Source organism: Echinops telfairi, unplaced genomic scaffold (genome assembly GCF_000313985.2).
Source record: "Echinops telfairi isolate 266 unplaced genomic scaffold, ASM31398v2 ScPeMD7_70;HRSCAF=299, whole genome shotgun sequence".
Classification (NCBI taxonomy): domain Eukaryota; kingdom Metazoa; phylum Chordata; class Mammalia; order Afrosoricida; family Tenrecidae; genus Echinops; species Echinops telfairi.
Genome location: NW_022103968.1, coordinates 71,859,862 through 71,878,319, shown reverse-complemented (window position 1 = coordinate 71,878,319; position 18,458 = coordinate 71,859,862). Strand labels below are relative to the sequence as shown.

Here is an 18,458-nt window from a genome sequence, read left to right as displayed (position 1 = left end):
GTGTCCTAAGTGCATGGAGCCCTGCTCCTCCCCAGCCCTGCTCCTCCCAGGGCATGGAGCCCTGCTCCTCTCCAGCTGTCCTCTACCCCCAGGCTCCAAGGTGTGCTGGATGGGCCCCTCCCTGCTCAATGCCCCGGACCTGGAGGGCCCTGGAAGCTGAGCCGGGCTGGCAGGCAGAATCACTATCACATACTGTTCCTGGCTGGTCAGGGTCACTCCTGACCACATTTGTACAGGGGACCTCTTTAGTATTTTTACAGCTACCCGCTTCACCTACAGGGCCCATCTACCCCACCCTGGGGAGTGGTGGGGAGACCTCAGCTCTGGGTGGGTGGCGGCAGACTTGCTCTGTGGACTCTGGAGGCAAACAGCCTTGGTGCAAGCCCCAGCTCTGCCCATGGCCAGCTGTGTGACTTTGGCAAATGATCTAGCCCCTCTGACCATCAGTCTTGTTATCTATTACTATCCTAGAGTAAAACCATCACAAGATTACAATGTGGGGGGGCGGGGGGACAAATTTCATTCAACATATGCAAAGAGAAGAGAGAGATGGGAGACAGACTGATGTCGATCACAATTTGTTCTTTATAGCATTTGGAGTGGTTTGGTTCTTAAAACAGAGCAGACAAGCATGAACAGTAACGTCTGCAAAACGGTCATCAAAGGCTTTATGATAAAGACAGGAGGGGTCCTTTGTTGCTTAATTAGGCCAGAATTGGGGAGGACAAAGGAGATGACTTCTGTTTTCATATCTAGGTCGTGAGGGAGAACTTCCTTATCCTTAATGGTTATGGGCTGCGATCCGAAAGGTCAGCAGTTCGAACCCACCAGCAGCAAGATGGGGCTTTCTCCTCCCTTAAAGAGTTACTGTCTTGGAAACCCTCAGGGGCAGTTCTGTACTGTCCTGTAGTATCGCTGAGTCAAAGGCACTGAGCCAGCTCCTGTGTGTATGCTCCTCCCTGCCCTCCCAGATTACCATGGAGATTGCTCGGGGCTGCTGTCCTTTCCTGTCTCCTTGGACTTCATTTTGGTGGCTTGGTGGTCAGAAAGTGAACGTGGGGGACTCAGGATGGCATTTGGACCGATTTTAAGGCTTAGGATGAAACCGGGGCTCTGCCAGGGGTGACTTGGCTTTTAGACACTAACTCAATTAACCACCAACGAGGAGCATAACTGTCTGCACCAGAGTGGGGTGGCGGTTGTGATGTGCTGCACTCATGCTGGTTCCACCTCACAGCGACCCTAAGCACAGCACAGCAGAACACTGCCCAGCCCCACGCCATCCCCACAGTTGTGTTGGAGCCTGTGGTCGCAGCCACTGTGTCAGTCCCTCACCTTGGGCCCCTTTGCACTGACCTGTGTACACTGACCATGTAACAGCAAAACTGTGGCTCCTCTGCCCCCCTTTGGATGCCCATAGTCTTTGCTACTTGTGGGCATCACTCTCAGGGTGGTTGGTGTCATCAAGATATCTGGAGTATGGAGGGGGCTGCTTTGAGATTTCGGTTGACAGTTGGGAGGCTGTTGTCCCCTAACGACATGGAGTTTATCGATCCCCTGACAGCCAGGATCAGACACCCAGCCCCACCAAGCAGTGTCCAGAGGGAGCACAAGGGCCCCTTTTCCACATCTCAGCTCTCCTTCTCCAGGACCATCCAGTCCCCGTAGTGTGTGGGCACAGATAGATAGCGGAGGCGGCTGTCAGGTCAGTTCTCCACAATTGAGTGAGTACTAGGCAGGCGGCGTACTCGAGGACAACAGGGTCCCTCGAGGCAGTAACATTGAGAACCAGGTGTGAGCTGTGGGGATTATAAGCTGTTGAAAGATCCAAACAGGACTAAACAACAATGTAAAAGGCCCCAGGAGCACCCGTGGAAAGATAGCCATTCTTCAGGGGCGGTCATGGCTAGCCCTGTGGCTGATATGAGCTTTGGGCTCCAAGAGGGGCATGCGCCACAGGGCATGAGGGCAAGGTCTCTACAGAGCCTCAGGCTTCTGCTGTGTGTAGACTGGTCAGCGTCCGGGCCTGCGACTAGGACAGGGCTGTCGCCTTTCCCAGCAGGTGGCTCTCACTTCAGGGTCACCCTGAGTGGGTTCCAAGGAGTCTGGAAGATGGTTTTCCTAGGACAGTGGCTCTCAACCTGTGGGTCATGACCCTTTGAGGATCAAATAACCCTTTCACTGGGGTCACCCAATTCATAACAGGAGCAAAATTACAGTTATGAAGTAGCAACAAAAACAATTTTATGGTTGGCGGGGTTACCACCACACGAGCAACTGTATGAAAGGGTCGCAGGGTGAGGAAGGTGTGAAGTCCCTTACTCGGGTGTCATGGATCCACAGGGCATGCCCAGTCACTTTAAGAGCAGTTGGAGTGACCAGTGTTATTGTCACGGTCCATGCCAGCTGTTAGGTTCCTGTTTCCGTTTTTTGACCTCCACTGACCCAGTGGGCTGGAAAGGGTGGATGGGTTTCCCAAGAGGACCTGACACCTAATTAGCACGACCTGGTAGATGTCAAGGTAGACCAGCCCCTAACACATCATCACGGGTCTGGTAGGCGCAATTGTACAGTGATAATAAGTAAAAATTATAGTAGAGTCATAGAGATTTAGAAAAGACTGAGATATAGAAGAGATTGAAAGTATGATATAGAAGAGATTGAAATTATGGAGTCAGACACATTCCATAGTAGCAGTGCTCACCTCCGCCTCACTTGGTGGTCCACATGGAGAAAGAGCTATTTATTGCTAACCAAGGCTTTTATATTCTCTGGGGACATGCAAGCCCCCTAATTACAGGTGAAGACATACGTCACTGGAAAGGGTTGTGCTACAGGTAATACAGCAATGAGAGGGAGTTGATCTAGGGGTTCATACACAGCATTGAGAGGGGGGTGACCTAGGGGTTCATAGGCTATTGGAAGAGGAGGGAATAAGGGTACACATGTGACAAGAAGGATGGCAGCCTATCTTTGGATGTCACTGAGCTGGTTTGACCTGTTCTCTGCTCACCATAGAAACTATTATCAGTAGGGTGTAAACCCACCCTGCAGGGACCAAACTGATGGCCACAGGCCTTTAGGGAGAAGTAGCCCATTGTCCTTAACAGCAGGGAGTGAGTGAGACCAGGTAGTCTGGCAACTGCCTGCCTGCTGGGAGGTAACTTGACAATTATTTACCATCAGCTGCAAGCAGTGTCCTGAGTCTAACACATATTTGGGGGGCAGGGGCGACAACTTGGGAGAAATCTGCTTCCCCCAGGTGGATGTTCTTGAGGGCAGCTCCGAGGGCTTAGAGCGCTTCACTGAGGCCTTGCTGCCCAAGGGAAGTGGGGTCACCCTTGAACTGTCTTACTAGGGGTAGGGGCCTGCCAAACATTATTTCAAAAGAAGATTATCCACTGGGTTTGAGCCTAGTTTCTTGACAAAACTTCCCAATTGTTGCCTCCAGTGCTCTACTTTCCCTGAGCTCTCCGGGCGGTAGGCGGCATGGAAGTTCTCCTTTATCCCCAAGAGGGTGCTTAGTTGTAGGACCTGTGCGACAAATGACAATCCATTGTCCCTTCTGTAGTCAGAGGCAATCCGCACAGAGGGGTGATTTCCTAGAGGAGATGTTGGGTCCCCTCTTGGCCGTCTCTGTGCGGGTGGGTCTTGCCTCTACCCGTGCAGAGAAAGTGCAGACTCTTCCCGGCAGGTGTCCGTGACCCTCAGCCTTGGGCATGTCAGTGAGGTCTTCCTGGATGTCAGACAGACCTAGGGCAGGGGCCTTGGTGAGAGCCCATTTTATGTCAGTGTAGGCTTGATCTTGAGCCTGCGTCCACTCAAAAGGGGTGTTGTCCAGCCCCGTCAAGGTAGCATATAGAGGCTTTGCCTTTTGTGTGAAGCCAAAAATCCTGCCACACCCAGAAACTCCTATAGCGGCTTCCTGGTGAGCAGAGGAAGCATGGAGCAGAAGACCTGTTTTCTGCCAACGGCATCCCTCTGCAAGGAATTGAACACGTTGCTGGCATATTTGTGCCTTTTCCCATGATACCTTGTATCCTACAGAGTCCAAGAGCTGTAGGGGTGCAAGTGTCCCCATCCAACAGTCCTCCCTGGTGTCGCTCAGAAGGAGCAAACCATCCAGACTGGAGGAGTAAGCAGTTTAGCTTGTCTCCAAGAAAGCTGGCTAAGTCTGATTTTAAGGCCTCTCCTAACAAGGTAGGCAACGTTCTGTACCCTTGGGGGTAAGCGGGTGTGGTCATTTGGCTCTTAGCTCCGAAGTTTGGGTTCTCCCATTTAAAGACAAAGATGGGCTGACTGACGGGTGCTAGTTTTACGCAGAATAAGGCATCTTTCCGGCCCCGGCAGGTAAACCAGGCAGCCTTGGGTGGAAGGAGGCTCAGCAGTGTCTATGGGGTAGGGACCACAGGATGCATGGTGGCTGCAGCACTGTTGACGGCCCATAGGTCTTGCATAGGGCGGTACCCCACCCCTCCTCACCCCCACTCCCCACCTAGGCTTCTTCACAGGGAGGAGCGGAGTGTTGCAGGCAGACTGACATCCTCAAAGTATTCCAGCCTCTCAGAGCCTAACAATGTGCTCCTGAATTCCCACACGGGCCTCTCTGGAGATATGGTTCTGTCATATCCTGTGGATTGAGCTCCTGGCTTAAGTTCAGCTACAGCTGGCGCTTGGTTAACTGCAGGTTTTGGGTGAGCGAGCGCTCGGCCCAGATGTTGGGAAAGGCAGTGAGGAGCTCTTCTGGGTTGTCGTGATGGCAGGTGACTTGAGTGGAGTCTCTGCTCCTCTTCTCAGGCGACAGTAAGGGCCATGACCAGGTGCTTTGTGTTGGGTAGGGATAGCTGGATGGGGCCCGCGGGCACAAAGGTGGCTCTTGTCCCCACTTTGGACAGGAGGTCCTGACCCAGCAGGGGCAGGGGCCGTCAGGAACATCGAGGAACTTGTGGACTACTTCACGCCCCACCAGCTGGCAGGGCCAGGGCCAAGAGCAGGCTTGTGTGGCACATTCCCCAGTAGGCCTGAGGAGAGTGGCACGACCGTTGCTGAGAGGGGCTCCTGGGGTACTGACCACTGAGAGGTCAACTCCAGTATCAACATGGAAATTGACTTGGACTTGGTCCATGGGCTCTTGGGAGCCAAGGTAGTAGGAGCCCAGTGGCCCTCAGTCCGTGTTGTCCCCCACAAAGCCCACAAAGGGAGGGTTCTTCCAGTGCCTTTGAGTTTGCAGTGGGCACACTGATGGATCGGGTTGCAGCGGGGCAGTGTGCTTGTGTGGGTGCCCCCCTTTCTTTGGTCGGCTACCAACTACTTCAACTATAGCTTGGGGTTTCTCTGTATAGGGTGTAGGGGGATACTATTTTTTCCAGTTAAGGTCAGAGGTGCCAAAGGTAATAAAATATGGCTGTCCGGGTGTCATCATCCCCGTCAGGCTGCACAGGCAGGTGGCCGGTAATTGGCCAGCAGGTAGAGGCAGATGGCTAGAGTCAAGCTGGCTCCCAACTGGCCCGGAAACAGCCAGGGGGACAGGAGCAGCGAGGTCAGATGCTGGAGTTGGCACCAGAAGCGGCGGGGGAAGTGGGTGCTGCAGCTGGTGGGGGAGAACCGTAGGGCGGTGGGAAGGGTTCTTCCTTAGGGGCAGCTTAGTGGACTTTCTGCCACATTTGGCTTGTCTTTTGAGCAATAAAAATCTGACTCTTCCCCTACCTAGAGCAACAAAACCGGACTGTGGAGGCGAGGAGCAGGCCATAGTTACAGGAAAACTGAGCAGGGTGGCCAGGGCTCCCCGAGACCACATTACAAACTGTCCTGGACTGTGAAGGGGTTGAGTGTGCCCTCCAGGGGCCAATCAACTTCAAAGAATGGCCATTTGACCCAGCACAGCCTCAGAGTTGCCCTGGTTTTACTTGGACGTCATAGTGCTGAGGGACTTTGTCAAGGTTTCTGATCATACAGTCTAACACGGCGGGCTGCAACTGGTGATGTCCCTTGGTGTCTGTGGAACTCTGGAATGATGGCATGGCAGACAAGGGAAGGGGGTGCCTCTGAATGGGACCACATGGACAGCCATTCACTTGACCATGTCCCTCTCGAGAGCTAGGTCAGCCATGACTAGGAAGCACTTGTGTAAACCCTGGGCCTCGTCAGCCTCCCTCCACAGGAGAGGCGAGTCTCCGTGATGCTGCATGACGTGACCACAGTGTTGCATGTTAGGACTCAGACTGGCTTGGGGTCTTCTGTCTGTGGAGCCACACACACCAGACACACACACACACACACACACACACTTAGTCACTCAAAGTTTAAACAGTTCCTCCCCACTTTTGTAGCTCCCTTCCTGGAGCCAGTAGGGATCCTGGCTGAGGGGTGATCGGCTGGGCCTGACTGAGGTGGACAAGACCACAGGGTCTTACCTTGTACAAATGAACCACGCCTCATCAAGACCTCCGTTGGGTCCACTGGGGTGGGACGGGGCGCTGGCAGCCTCGGCAGTGGGACGGGAAGCCCACCCGAACAGCAGGAGCGCCTTTGGCCTCCCGAAGTCCAGGTCTCCAACCAGTTCAAACTGACCAGCTGCTCTGAAGGACAATGAGGCTGTCTGCTTCTATATGCATTTATGTTTTCTGAACCCCGTGGTGCAGTTGTGTTCAATCCTACAGCGTTGCTAAGTTGGAGATGAACTGTTGAACATCCCAAGTTGGTTGACCATTCCTCACTCGTTCGTTCACTCATTGCCTTACTTCACTGTATGAAGCCTGAGGCCAGGGGAGGGCCAGTAGCTTGTCACAGGCGGGCATCTGTCCCCGAGGCAGCCCAGAGGTCTGGTGTGGAATGGAGGGTACCCCAGTCGCTCTGCAGCCTTCAGCTCTGCCCCACAGGTAGGAGCGTGTATAGTTGTCACCTGCCAGGAGCTGGTGCCACCCCAAGCCTTCTGCCTCCTTCCTGCAGGTCCTGCACCTCAGCAGCGGAGAGAGATGGCAGTGGTGAGTAAGGGGCCCGCTGGCCCAAGAACTCATGCCCACATGGTGGTCATGAGGGCCAACTTCCTGAGCAACCCCTCACAGATACAGGTCACCTGCATGCTCTGTGGTGAAGGACAGACCTCCTTGCCCCCTGGCAGATGCTGCCCATGCTCCTCTGAGATGCAAGCTCTGTCGTCCTGTCCCAGGCAGGGCACATGGTGGTTAATGCATGATAGATACATGGTGCTTGGCACAGGACCCATGCAGGACACAGAGCTGACCAGCAGGGTGGGTCTCGGGACTGTCAGGGGGAATGTGGCAGGTCAGTGTAGTGGGGACAGGGCCTGCAAGGTGACTGGGGGGCAGGGGAGGGGTTGCAGCAGGGGTGCATGTATGTTTGTTTTTGCAGGTCTGAGTAAGCGGGAGAAGCAGTACCAGGCCCACAGGGCCTTTGGGGACCGCAGGGACGGCGTCATTAGTGCCCGCACCTACTTCTATGCCAACGAAGCCAAGTGTGATGGGCACATGGAGACGTTCCTGCGCTGCATCGAGGCTTCAGGTGGTGTCACGGTCCTTGCTGACCAAGCCAAGCAGCTGGCCTGTCCCCTACAAGTGGGGAGCGGCAGCCCTGCCAGGCAGTTCTAAAGGTGGCCTCAGAGGACTTGTGTGTTGGGAGCCCCACCTCTGCTCTGGGTCCCTCACCTGGTCAGCAAGAGTGTGGTACCTGACAGGAAGGTTCTCTGGCTCAGGGAGTGCATGTGGGGGCTTCCTAAGCGCTGGATGCTCAGCATGGAGCCCAGTTGTTAGAGCTGCCAGGGAGCCAGCAGTTTGCCAGGGCCTGAGGACCTCTCTGGGTTCCAGAAACCAGCCAAACCCCAGTGGGCAGACTTGGCCAGCCCTACTCCCCTTCACGGGCACTGTGCCTCTTCCAACTTCCTGAGTGTTGAAAGAAAGGGCAGCAGTGTGTTCCCAGAGAAGCAGTGGGGGAGTCTTGGCCACTGGGGCCACTTGCCAGCTCGTCTCCACTGATGTGGCGGGCACCTCAGCTGTGCCAGACTCAGCTCCGTGCCTTCCTGTCTGGGGCCAATGACAAGGAGGGTCACCCAGAAGCAAAGGTCTCGGGAGGGCTCCTGAGGGGCCGCCCAGAGCTCTCTGCACTCAAGCCGGGTCCAGCATGTGGCACACACATGCAGCCAGTGGGGTGCTGGTGGTGTAGTAGGGGAAACTGAGGCCTGGGCTCTTTGGCCTGGCCGACTGCCTGACCATCTTCTTGTACCTGTGAAACAACGGACCCTGCCTACGTGGCTGTCCCATCTTAGCAAAAAGTCTCCTGAGCGCCCAGTGTGCCCATGTGCATGCATTTCGGGGGCTGCGATCTGAGTGGAAGGCCAAGTTGTGGGGCTACCAGCTTCCACAGGTGCAGGCGTAGGTCCCCTACCTCCTGTCCCACCCACCCTGGTGCCCAGGTCCCTGCCCACCTCTTCAGGAGTTTTCATGCCTCTTTCTGTGGCTTCTAACAGGCGGCGCCAGCAATGACGGCTTCTCAGCCATCAAACTCACAGCCCTGGGGAGACCCCAGTTTCTGGTAAGTGCCAGAACTTTCCACCCACAAGAACTTGCAGCTGCATTAGCACTAAATGAAAGTGCCTGAGGCTGCCCCTTGCCTTGGCCTTGGGAGCCTGGGGCCGAGGGCTGGGTGGGTGCTTGTGCGCTTGGGGCTCAGGCCTGCCCTTGCAGCTGCAGTTCTCAGAGGTGCTGACGAAGTGGCGACAGTTCTTCCACCAAATGGCTGCCGACCAAGGAAAGGCGGGGCTGGCGGCCAAAGACATGAAGCTGGAGGTGGTAGCCCTGCAGGTATGTGTGGCTAGGGGGACAGAGCCCTTTCCAGGCTCTCTGCGGGGAGGGGCCAGGCAGTTAGATTCAGGGTGCTGCTGTTCAGGAGCCTACAATCTACTGACTGCCTCCATCTGCTGGGTTCACTGGCAGGTGGGGGGAGCCACACAGAGCTGCCATGGGGAGGGACTGGGAGCAGGGCTGAAGGGTTGTAGCCCTGAAGGAGCAGTGTATGATGGGAGTTGGAGTGACAGGAGTGGGCAGTAGACCGACTAGACCTGATCCACCCTGGATAGAAGCACAGCCCCATCTTTTCGGTTGTGTTACAAACTATCATGTATCACAAAATAAATTAAGCCTGTTTCGATTTTACTTTTCCTCCTTTTATAACCAACAAGCCCCATCTTCACTGCCAGTGTTGGGGAGTCAGATTTACCATCACAAGCCAGGGGAGGAGGAGGGAGCAGGAGATGCTAGTGAGTTGAGCTAGGTACCACGGATGGACGGCTTCTCAATTCTTCAGGAAAGTGTGGCAAAGATGGGCATCACCAGCAAAACTGAGATCAAAGACTGGTTCACAGCTGAGACCCTTGGGGTGTCTGGGTAAGTGAAGGTCCTGGCTGGTAAGAGGATGTGTGCCACTTGCAGGCCAGGTCAGCCATGACTACCTATGTGCCCAATTCTGGCCCCCGTCCTGGAAAGCACAAGCCTGGTAGGGGCGGGGGTGACAATCTGTTGGAGTAGCCAAGAGGGAGTCTGGGTAGGAGTTTCTGGCCCCAGCAGGTTTCCTGAGATGGCAGGCTGAGGTGGCCTGCACCTGCCCCTCCACCAGGGTCCCCATAGTTGAATCAGGGAACTGATTCAGGACAGTACAGCAGGGTTAGCAGTGTGGCATCTGCCACAGAGAGCCATTCGTGGCCACACCCTTCAGGGGCGCCACTGCCATCTCCTTGGTCTCACCTACAGTGGCAGAGTGACTAGCTCTGCCCTTGCCTTATCCCCCTCCTGCACACCAGCCCATCATAAGCTTAAAGCCACCATCCTGCCTGCTTGTAGCAGTGACGCGTGGTGCCTGTTATTTTCATTTGAAATAGACGTCGATTTTGCTGTGATTGAGTTGAGGGTGCTCTTTGAGGGGATAGGGCAGATTTGGGGGCCAGAACTAGACACCATGCCCATGGCTGATGGTGGCTTCTCACCTCAGCACTGTGGACCTGCTGGACTGGAGCAGCCTCATTGATGGCAGAACCAAGCTCTCTAAGCACTTGGTGGTCCCAAACCTGGAGGTAAGACTCTCCATTTTGATTTCTCTTCTTCTGTTGCCTGGGTCACTGTTCCCACTGGCTCCACTGAGCTCTGATCCTGGGGGCAGAAGATAATTTTCTAATTCTCAAGTGTTTGGAGTGCCACAAGGGGCTTATGCCGAGGTGAGTTGGGAATCCGGGAGGCCCTTCCTAGGATGGTGTTTGATCACTGTGTGCTAGGTCGCTCCGAATCTCAGTGGCCTGCAATAACAGCCACCCTTACGTTATCACTCTTTATGGTGCTGGGTTGATGGGGCTCCACTGAAGGTTCATCTGCTGGAAGAGTCTTAAGACAGTAGCTGGGGTGAGGCTCATCTGGAGGCCCCCAAACTTGCACATTTAGTAGTTGATGTTGTGTGGGGGTAGCCAACCTCCCACAACTAATCGCAGGTTCAGGAGACTCAATTGTATGGCGATAATATGTAAAGATTATAGTAAAGTCATAGAGAATAAGAGAGATAGAAGAGAGTAAAATAAATAAGTCAGACAAATTTCATGGTGGCATGCTCACCTCCTAAATGGCCATGATTTCAACAGCCAGGTCCACACACAGCACGGGCAGAGAAGGCAGGAGAGAGTCATTTATTACTAACCAAGGCTTATATATTTTGGGGGGGGCATGCATGCCCCCTAATTACAGGTAAAGACATACATCATAGGAAGCAGTTGTGACATAGGCAATACAAGCAGTAGGAGGGGGATATACAATGGGCATAAGCATAACAGGAAGGGGATGAGCTAGGGGTGTACACATAATAGGAAGGGGAGGGACTAGGGGTATACATGTGACAAGAAGGGCAGACCCTAGATTCAATATCAGGGAAATAATCTACTACTATCCTTATCAGAAGGGAGTGGGCCCTACTTAGGGTGGGACAGACTATACAGTCTGACTGCTCTAGATGACTGATAACCCTTAGGGAGAATAACCTGACCTACTTTCATTGACCCCCAAGTGTAGTCATTTATCATGTGTAGCAAGCAGCTAGGTTTGGAATGCACTTAGAGGAGACAACTCAGGAGAAATCTGTTTCCCACAATGTTGGCTCTCAGCTTGGGGCCTTGATAGCTGGGTGCTCAGGGTGAGTGAAGCTCAGAGAGAAGCAGGCAGAAGTTATGCTACCTTTTCTAACCTAGGCTTAGGAGTCACAGTGTCAACTCTGACAAATCCCATTTGTTAAAAGCCATTTGTTAAGACCACTCTGCATTCAAGGGAAGGGACATGAGATTCCACCTGACCTGAGGCCACTGCTTGATAAGGTGGCCATCCTTTGGAGAGTTAAGGACATAGCCAGGGACAAACCTGGGTAGCTTGTGCCTGGGGGGCAGGGGCAAGGCAGTAGAGAACCAAAGGCGGTCCGCAGAGATCAGCCTGGGAGCACAGTTGGGCATTTGGAGTATGAGGCTCTGCCTCTGCGTGCTGGCTGACTGCACCCACTTGGCTCCTGGGAGGCCCTGCAGCCTGGCATCCCCACGTCCATAGCCATAGGTTACTCCCGGCTGAGCTGACTAGGTGGGCACCCCTTCTGTAGCCCCTTTGTTGGGAGCAGTTGGACATCCTGAAGTGTGATTTGTCCATCCTCTGGGAGTCATTGGGAGGACACACTCCTGGGTTGGGACACTGCAGGATGGGCAATGTAAGAAAAGTGCCAGGCAGGTCCATGGGGAGCGCTTTCATACAGATAGCCCAGGGGCAGGTGCCACCAGCCCAACAGTAGAGGACTTGGCTCTTGTAATGAGAGCTGAGGATGTCAAGAGGGTGCTGAACAGGGCTGGCACAGTCTGAGGCCAGTGGGGCTACTATGCTAAAAATGTATGGTGGGGGTGGGCAGGGGTGGCAGGTGGGTGCCCTCCAGTGAGACTGCTGGCCTAGCGAGAGGGCAGAAGCTGGAATTTGGGACCTGTGGAAGTAGAAGAGACCTCCCACTGCTCAGAGGCCCTGGGTGGGTCTGGACAGCAACTGCTCTACTGCACAGCATCCCCCCTCTTCCTGGCCCTGCATGGCGCCATGTACAGGGGGCTTGTCTCTGTAGCCCTGCAGCCAGTCTGCTCTCTATGCTTGGCATGATGGGAGAGTGGGGATGAGGCAGCACTGCTGGGCCTGCAGACCAGGCCCTGGGGGTGCTCAGCACGTGGTGTGAGGGTGCTGTGCTGCCTCCAGACAGGACAGCTGGAGCCACTGCTGTCCCGCTTCACAGAGGAGGAGGAGCAGCAGATGACGAGGATGCTGCAGAGGATGGACATCCTAGCCAAGGTCCTATGCCGGCCCAACAAGCTGGACAGTGGTCATCTCCACTTGGGGCGGCAGGACCCTGGGCGGCTGGGTTGGGGAGGAGGGGGGAGCTTGGCTCATGCGCTGCCTTACCCCCTGTGCCTCAGAAAGCCACCAAGGTGGGTGTGCGGCTGATGGTGGATGCCGAGCAGACTTATTTCCAGCCCGCCATCAGCCGCCTGACGCTGGAGATGCAGCGGAGGTTTAACCGCGAGCAGCCACTCATCTTCAACACCTACCAGTGCTACCTCCGGGTATGCATGATGCCCCGCCGGGCCTGGGTCCCACACAGGCCCCAGCCCTGGGAGGCCCCAGGGAGAGCAGACTCAAGGGTGGGGACTCCTGGCAGGGCTGGGCCCAGCCTGGCTCCCTGGGACTTTTTACTGGCCCTGGCAGGATGCTTATGACAACGTGACCCTGGACGTGGAGCTTGCTCGCCGTGAGGGTTGGTGTTTTGGAGCCAAGCTGGTCCGGGGGGCCTACATGGCCCAGGAACGCACCCGGGCTGCAGAGATCGGCTACAAGGACCCCATCAACCCCACATATGAGGCCACCAATGCCATGTACCACAGGTATGCTGCCTGCACCCCCTCGGCCTCCTCGAGAGCTTTGGCACCTGGCCTGCCACAGGTGAGGCTTTTCCAGGGAGGGAGTTTGAAAACCTCAGGGGCAGGGCTAGCCTTGGTCAGGAGCTCCCACTGGGCAAGCAGCCTGCAGGCCCGCTGTCTACATGTTCAGCACCATTCAGGGTTTTAAACTTGGAATAGCCCTTGAAGAGAAGAGGTGACCCACAGCCTGCTCCGCTGCTTGGCCTGCAGCCCTCCCATAGCCACTGGTATGGTGGGGCATGTCAACTTCTTTTTTCCTGTTCTGCCAGAAAGTGCACCTGGCTTTCTCCTGGCAGCGCCCTGGTCCCAGGAACAGTCTAGGCACACACCAGGGACTCAAGGCATTCTGTGGGAAAATGCTATTTATTTTCATTTGGAGGCCTGACAGTCCCTAGCCCACAGTCATCATCACGGGAGGCGCATTCGCCCACTGAGGCCCGCACTGGGCTGGACTCTGGGATATAACAGACACAGGAGCCTAAGCTACTAGCGATTGTTCTGGTTGCTAGGTGCAGTCGAGTTGGGTCCACCCCATAGCCACCCAAGAGAACCCACACAACCTGGTCCTGCACCCTCCTCACACTTGCTGTTGTTAGCTTGTCAGATTGGTTCAGACTCATAGTGACGCCTTATGACAAAGTAGAACTGCTCCATACAGTTTTCTTGGTTGTAATCTTTTAAAGTTTTATAACCTTATTTTTTAATAGTTATCTTTTTAAAAGAAAAACAACTTTTTATTGTGAATTAGGTGACAGTTGATGGCACAGATCAGGTTGACATCCAACAGTTCATACACATTCTGTCATAACCCAATCAGGATGACACCCACGCTCCCAATCTCTCCCCTTGATGGAGGCACCCGCAGTTTCCAGGGACCTGGCTCACCTGAGTCCACTTGGGGGTGAACGGCCTGCTTAGCCACTGCTCTGTGGTGCTGTTTCGCAGCTGGGAACTAGGTTAGAACTTGGCTGGCCCCTTAACTCATGGTCACTGAGTTGACCCTGAAGGACAGGGTACAACTGCCCCTGTGTGTTTCTGACTAGCTGTATGGGAGTAGAAAGCCTCATCTTTCCCTGAGGAGCAACTGAAGGTGTCGAACTGCTGACCTTCCCCGCCAGCTCTGGCTGGCCTCATGCTGGCCTCCAGGGAGCTATTGTAAACCGTGTTCCACCCATGTGGCACCCATGTGGCACGGTGGGTCAGCCTGGGGCTGATTAAAAAGTCAATTCAAACCTACCAGGCACTCCTCAGGAAGATGGAGCTGTCGAAAGGGGCAGTCTCAGAAACCTTCTATGGGTCGCTGAGAACCTACTCAGTACAGAGGCCGTGGTTTCTGGTCTCCAAGGCCAGCCAGGAGGGTCTGCCTGCATGGTACGGGAGCATGCTGACCCTGGGGCACCACACAGCAGGACACACTTCCAGCAGTTGCAGCCTGTCTCTATCCACGCCCTTGTGGAACAAAATTCAGAACCAGGCACCTCAGCTGCTCTGAGCCTTTCCTTGCACTTTGGGGCAGTTGCCCTGTCGGCCTTTGGGGCTGCCCGGTCCCCGAGATCGCTTAATTTCTCCTCGCTGGCTGTCCCTCTTGCTGGCTTCTGTCACTGAGCGGCAGCCAGCCCCATCTCTCTGCTCTGATGTTTTCGAGAGCCTCTCTCTGAGGGCAACAGACCCAGCTTACCCAGGAATCTCCCCAGGTGCCTCGACTTCGTCCTGGAAGAGCTGAAGCACAATGCCAAGACCAAGGTCATGGTGGCATCTCACAATGAAGATACCGTTCGCTTCACGTTGGACAGGTACATGTGCTCCTCCCCCAGCCATTATTCTGTCTGTGGGGACAGTGGGGGTCAAGGACATATGTGTGGAACACACACACACATCTGATGCAGACCTTTTTGAGATTTCAATTAGGTCAGCAGTTCAAAACCACTTGGTGCTCCGCAGGAGAAAAATGAGGCTGCATGCTCCTGTAAAGACCGACAGCCTTGGAAATGCACAGGGAGGCTTCTACTGTCATGTTGGGTCACTGAGTTAAAACTGACTTGACAGCATGGGAGCCCCGGTAGCACAGCAGGTTAAGTGTCGGGCCACTAACTAAAAGGTCAGTGGGAGAAAGAGGAGCAGATGGAAAGTCAGATTGGTCACCCAGAAGCAGCACCACCCGGTCCTGTTGGGTCACTGTGATTGGGATCAACTGGGCTGGGTTTTTTTTTTTTTTGGGGGGGGGGTTAGGTAGAGGCCCCATTTTCAACTGACTCCTCCACAGGCTCCAGAGCTGCCACATCAGCCAAGGGCAGGTCACAAGGAGGCTTTATTTCTGAGCAACTGGAAAGCAGTTTTTGTTTCATTGCATCGGCAATTGTGGTTTTGCTGACCCTTTCTTAGCAGGAAAAGACAAATTGGTTGTGGCCATGGAGGGTTAGGCCTTTTAAAGACAAGCCTTAGTTCGGGCATAAGAAAAATCTGAAGACCAAAGTAAGACGTCTGCTACTCGTTTCTTCTTTATCGTTCTTGACAAAGTTTTCAGGGAAGCAACTGACTGCTGACTGCCGAAATCTCCCTGCGGAGACATGCTCGGAGGTTGCACACAGGCTCTCTCCTCTGGGTAGCCCCAAGCTCACTCTACTTTTCTTCATTGCCCGGGCTGCACCCTATATGACCCTTCAGGATGGCTGTTCACACTGCTGTCACCACACAGCTTCTGAGGAGGGTGGGCCCATCTCTCCAGGGGAAGCCCCTCTGGGACCTTGCACTGCAGTGGGTCAAACTGGGGTGGTCAGAGCTCCAGAAGCACCGGGGGAAGGCAGACTGCTCCCATTGCCTGCACCAAACCCTAACACCCAGCAGGGTATGACTGCAGGGCCGTAGGCTACAGCTAGCTACACAGAGGTATGGGCACTGGCAGGGCCAGGGTCGGCAAGCATCCTTGCAGGCACGGTCTGAGACTGTCAGCAGACCAGCAGCTGCCCAGATTTCCTTCTCGGGCTCACTGTGATAGAGAGTCCAAGGCCCTGTTAACCTGAGCGGCCTGCTAATAGAGCCTGGTCCTGAGGGAAGGAGGGAAAGGGCCCCAGGGGGCACAGCTAGTACAGAGGTCTGAAAACCAAAATAAATAAAATTGCCATCGAGTTGATGCCCTCTCATAGTGGCCCTGTAGAACAGGGTAGCACTGCCTCTCTGGGTTTCTCAGGCTGGAAACCTTTACCCGAGTACAAAACCTCCTCTCTCCCACCTAGCAGCATGTGGGTAGAACCTGGTGATCTTTGGTGAGCAGTCCCACCTTAACCCTGAGTGCCACTAGGGCTCACTGCACAGCCTGGGATGGGCGGGGTGTGGGGGGTGTACTTAGTCCTCTGGACGGGGCCAGAAGAGACCCTGACACTGGAATGGGGACAGGGAGGTGGGTGGTTGTGGGAAGATGTCTGAGAACATCTAGGCCCACCCTGCAATGGAAGGCAGCTAGACTGTGGAGATTGGGGGCTGTGGGATGGAAGGAGGGACTTGGGGGCCTGGCTATGTAGGCAGTACCTTGGGGCTGCCTCAACTCCTGAGCATCTGGCCTCTGCTCTGGCAGGATGGAAGAACTCGGCCTGCATCCCTCTACACACCAGGTGTACTTTGGACAGCTGTTGGGCATGTGTGACCAGATCAGCTTCCCACTGGGTAAGCATATCCCTGGGATGGGGGTGTGACGAGCAGGGTGGAATGGGATGGGGCCTGGCCTTAGCCGAAGTCTCCTTGCACATAGGCCAGGCAGGCTACCCGGTCTACAAGTACGTGCCCTACGGCCCCGTGATGGAGGTACTGCCCTACCTGTCTCGCCGGGCCCTGGAGAACAGCGGCATCATGAAGGGCGCCAAGCGAGAGCGGCAGCTGCTGTGGCAGGAGCTGATGCGGAGGCTGAGCACGGGCAGCCTCTCTTACCACCCAGCCTAGAGCCTGTGGGAGACCCCACTCAGTACCGCTGCCTGTCTCACTCCTGGACTCTTCCAAACACCCTCAGGCCAAGGCCGTGATTTGGAGGCAGGTTCTGGGCTGCAACTTTTCCAACCCCAACCCTCCTGTGTACACCCACAACTTGGCGAACCGCTGGAGGTGGGCCGAGTGGTCTGAGTGGCCCTGGACATGTACACTTGAATTCGGACAGGGGCAGTGCCCAACAACCAATGGGGCTTCACATTCTGGCAGGTGTGCCTTGCATACTCTGGACAGTGCCAGGCCAGAGGAAGCAGGCCTGGTTAATAAACCACAGACTGGCTGAGACCATCTCCGAGGTCGGTGTAGAGGGCAGGGCTCAGTTAGGCCTGAGATGCTCCACCTTTGGGACCTGCCCTCCCAGTATCTGCTGCTTTGGAGGTCAGGCAGAGATAGGTAGGTGGGGGCAGGGCCACCAGTACCTCCTGTGTGCAGTTCCAGCCACCTCCTGCCCCTTGCAGAATCCAGGCCAACAGCACAGACCCTCCCCTGGTCAGGCCCAGAACAGATGCCTCCTCCTCTCATCATGCCCTGGGCACCCCCACCTTCTGCCACTCTCCCCCCACTGGATCCTTCCTGTGCCTCAATGTCCATTACCCCCACAGCCATAGTACCCCTTGCTGAAGAGCTCAGGCCATGTGTGCCTCTGCAGTCACTATTTTCAACTGGCTCCTTGACAGGGTCCAGAGCTGCCACATCAGCCAAGGGCAGGTCACACTGAGGCTTTATTTCTCCGAGGCAGCAGCCGCCAGTGGAGGCACCAAGGTCTGAGCAAGTCTGAGTCTGAAGCCTACTGCTCAGGCCAGGCTGGGGCATGGCCAGGGCCATGAGGTGAGGGGCTGCAGGGTCCACAGCACACTGAGCACAGGGCAGGGCTCACTCCCCTCGACGACCCCATTTAGCACTGGGGCAGAGAAACCCACTCGATGGAGGGCGGCAGGTGCAGCCCCTCTGGGTAGGTGACAGACACCAGGAAGACCAGCTCCTCTTGACCCAGGCTGAGCAGTTGTGGGTACTTGTGGGGCCACCTGGTCACAGGGCTGCCTTCCCCACCTGGCAGCCCCTCTGCTGCAGCTTCCGGATGAGCTCTAGCAGGTTCATCTGCAGCGTCAGCTCCTGGGGTATATGGGGGTCCACTTAGAGGCAGCCTTTCCCAAGGACTTGGGAAGAGGCAGCCCAGAGGGTGCTGGGAAAGGAGTGTGGCTGGCTTCTAGGGGAGGGCCTGGCCCAATACACGCACAGGTTCATGCAGACGGGAGGACTGGGCCTGGCAGGCTGCTTGCTGGCTGTCTCCCCTTCCCCAATCCCATCAGTACCCTGTCACAGCAGCCCCAGGGGCAGCCCCCAGTGTTATCGCTGACCTGCGGGTTGGTGGTGACATAGAAGCCAGCGACCCCTGCCTTCTCCAGCGTGCTCTGCTGGTCAGCCACCTTGCGGTCCAGCTCTAGGACGATCTTCTCATCCATTGTCCGCTGCTCTTCACGGATCCGGTGCTCCACTGCCTGCC

General features: G+C 55.4%; 2 protein-coding genes across 3 annotated transcripts in view; one reads left to right on the top strand and one right to left on the bottom strand.

Moving 5' to 3' along the window:
• LOC101650834 (proline dehydrogenase 1, mitochondrial) overlaps positions 1-17,237 on the top strand; it is a 28,260-nt gene extending 11,023 nt beyond the window's left edge. The window contains exons 3-14 of the mRNA XM_004701195.2: positions 6,949-6,983; positions 7,372-7,521; positions 8,483-8,547; positions 8,700-8,816; positions 9,319-9,398; positions 10,000-10,081; positions 12,261-12,353; positions 12,479-12,625; positions 12,768-12,943; positions 14,674-14,772; positions 16,551-16,639; positions 16,725-17,237. Of these exons, the coding sequence (XP_004701252.2) occupies positions 6,949-6,983; positions 7,372-7,521; positions 8,483-8,547; positions 8,700-8,816; positions 9,319-9,398; positions 10,000-10,081; positions 12,261-12,353; positions 12,479-12,625; positions 12,768-12,943; positions 14,674-14,772; positions 16,551-16,639; positions 16,725-16,912 (1,321 nt within the window). The 3' untranslated portion in view covers positions 16,913-17,237. The remainder of the gene's footprint in view (positions 1-6,948; positions 6,984-7,371; positions 7,522-8,482; positions 8,548-8,699; positions 8,817-9,318; positions 9,399-9,999; positions 10,082-12,260; positions 12,354-12,478; positions 12,626-12,767; positions 12,944-14,673; positions 14,773-16,550; positions 16,640-16,724) is intronic.
• Positions 17,238-17,628: 391 nt separating this feature from the next.
• Positions 17,629-18,458, bottom strand: part of DGCR6L (DiGeorge syndrome critical region gene 6 like) — a 5,214-nt gene continuing 4,384 nt past the window's right edge. The window contains exons 5-6 of one of the 2 annotated variants that reach the window (XM_045291541.1): positions 18,313-18,458; positions 17,629-18,067 (exon numbers count right to left, since the gene is read on the bottom strand). The exon at positions 18,313-18,458 is cut by the window's right edge and continues 1 nt beyond it. In XM_045291541.1, the coding sequence (XP_045147476.1) occupies positions 17,984-18,067; positions 18,313-18,458 (230 nt within the window). In that variant the 3' untranslated portion in view covers positions 17,629-17,983. The remainder of the gene's footprint in view (positions 18,068-18,312) is intronic. The other variant, XM_004701423.3, reaches the window with a different exon arrangement.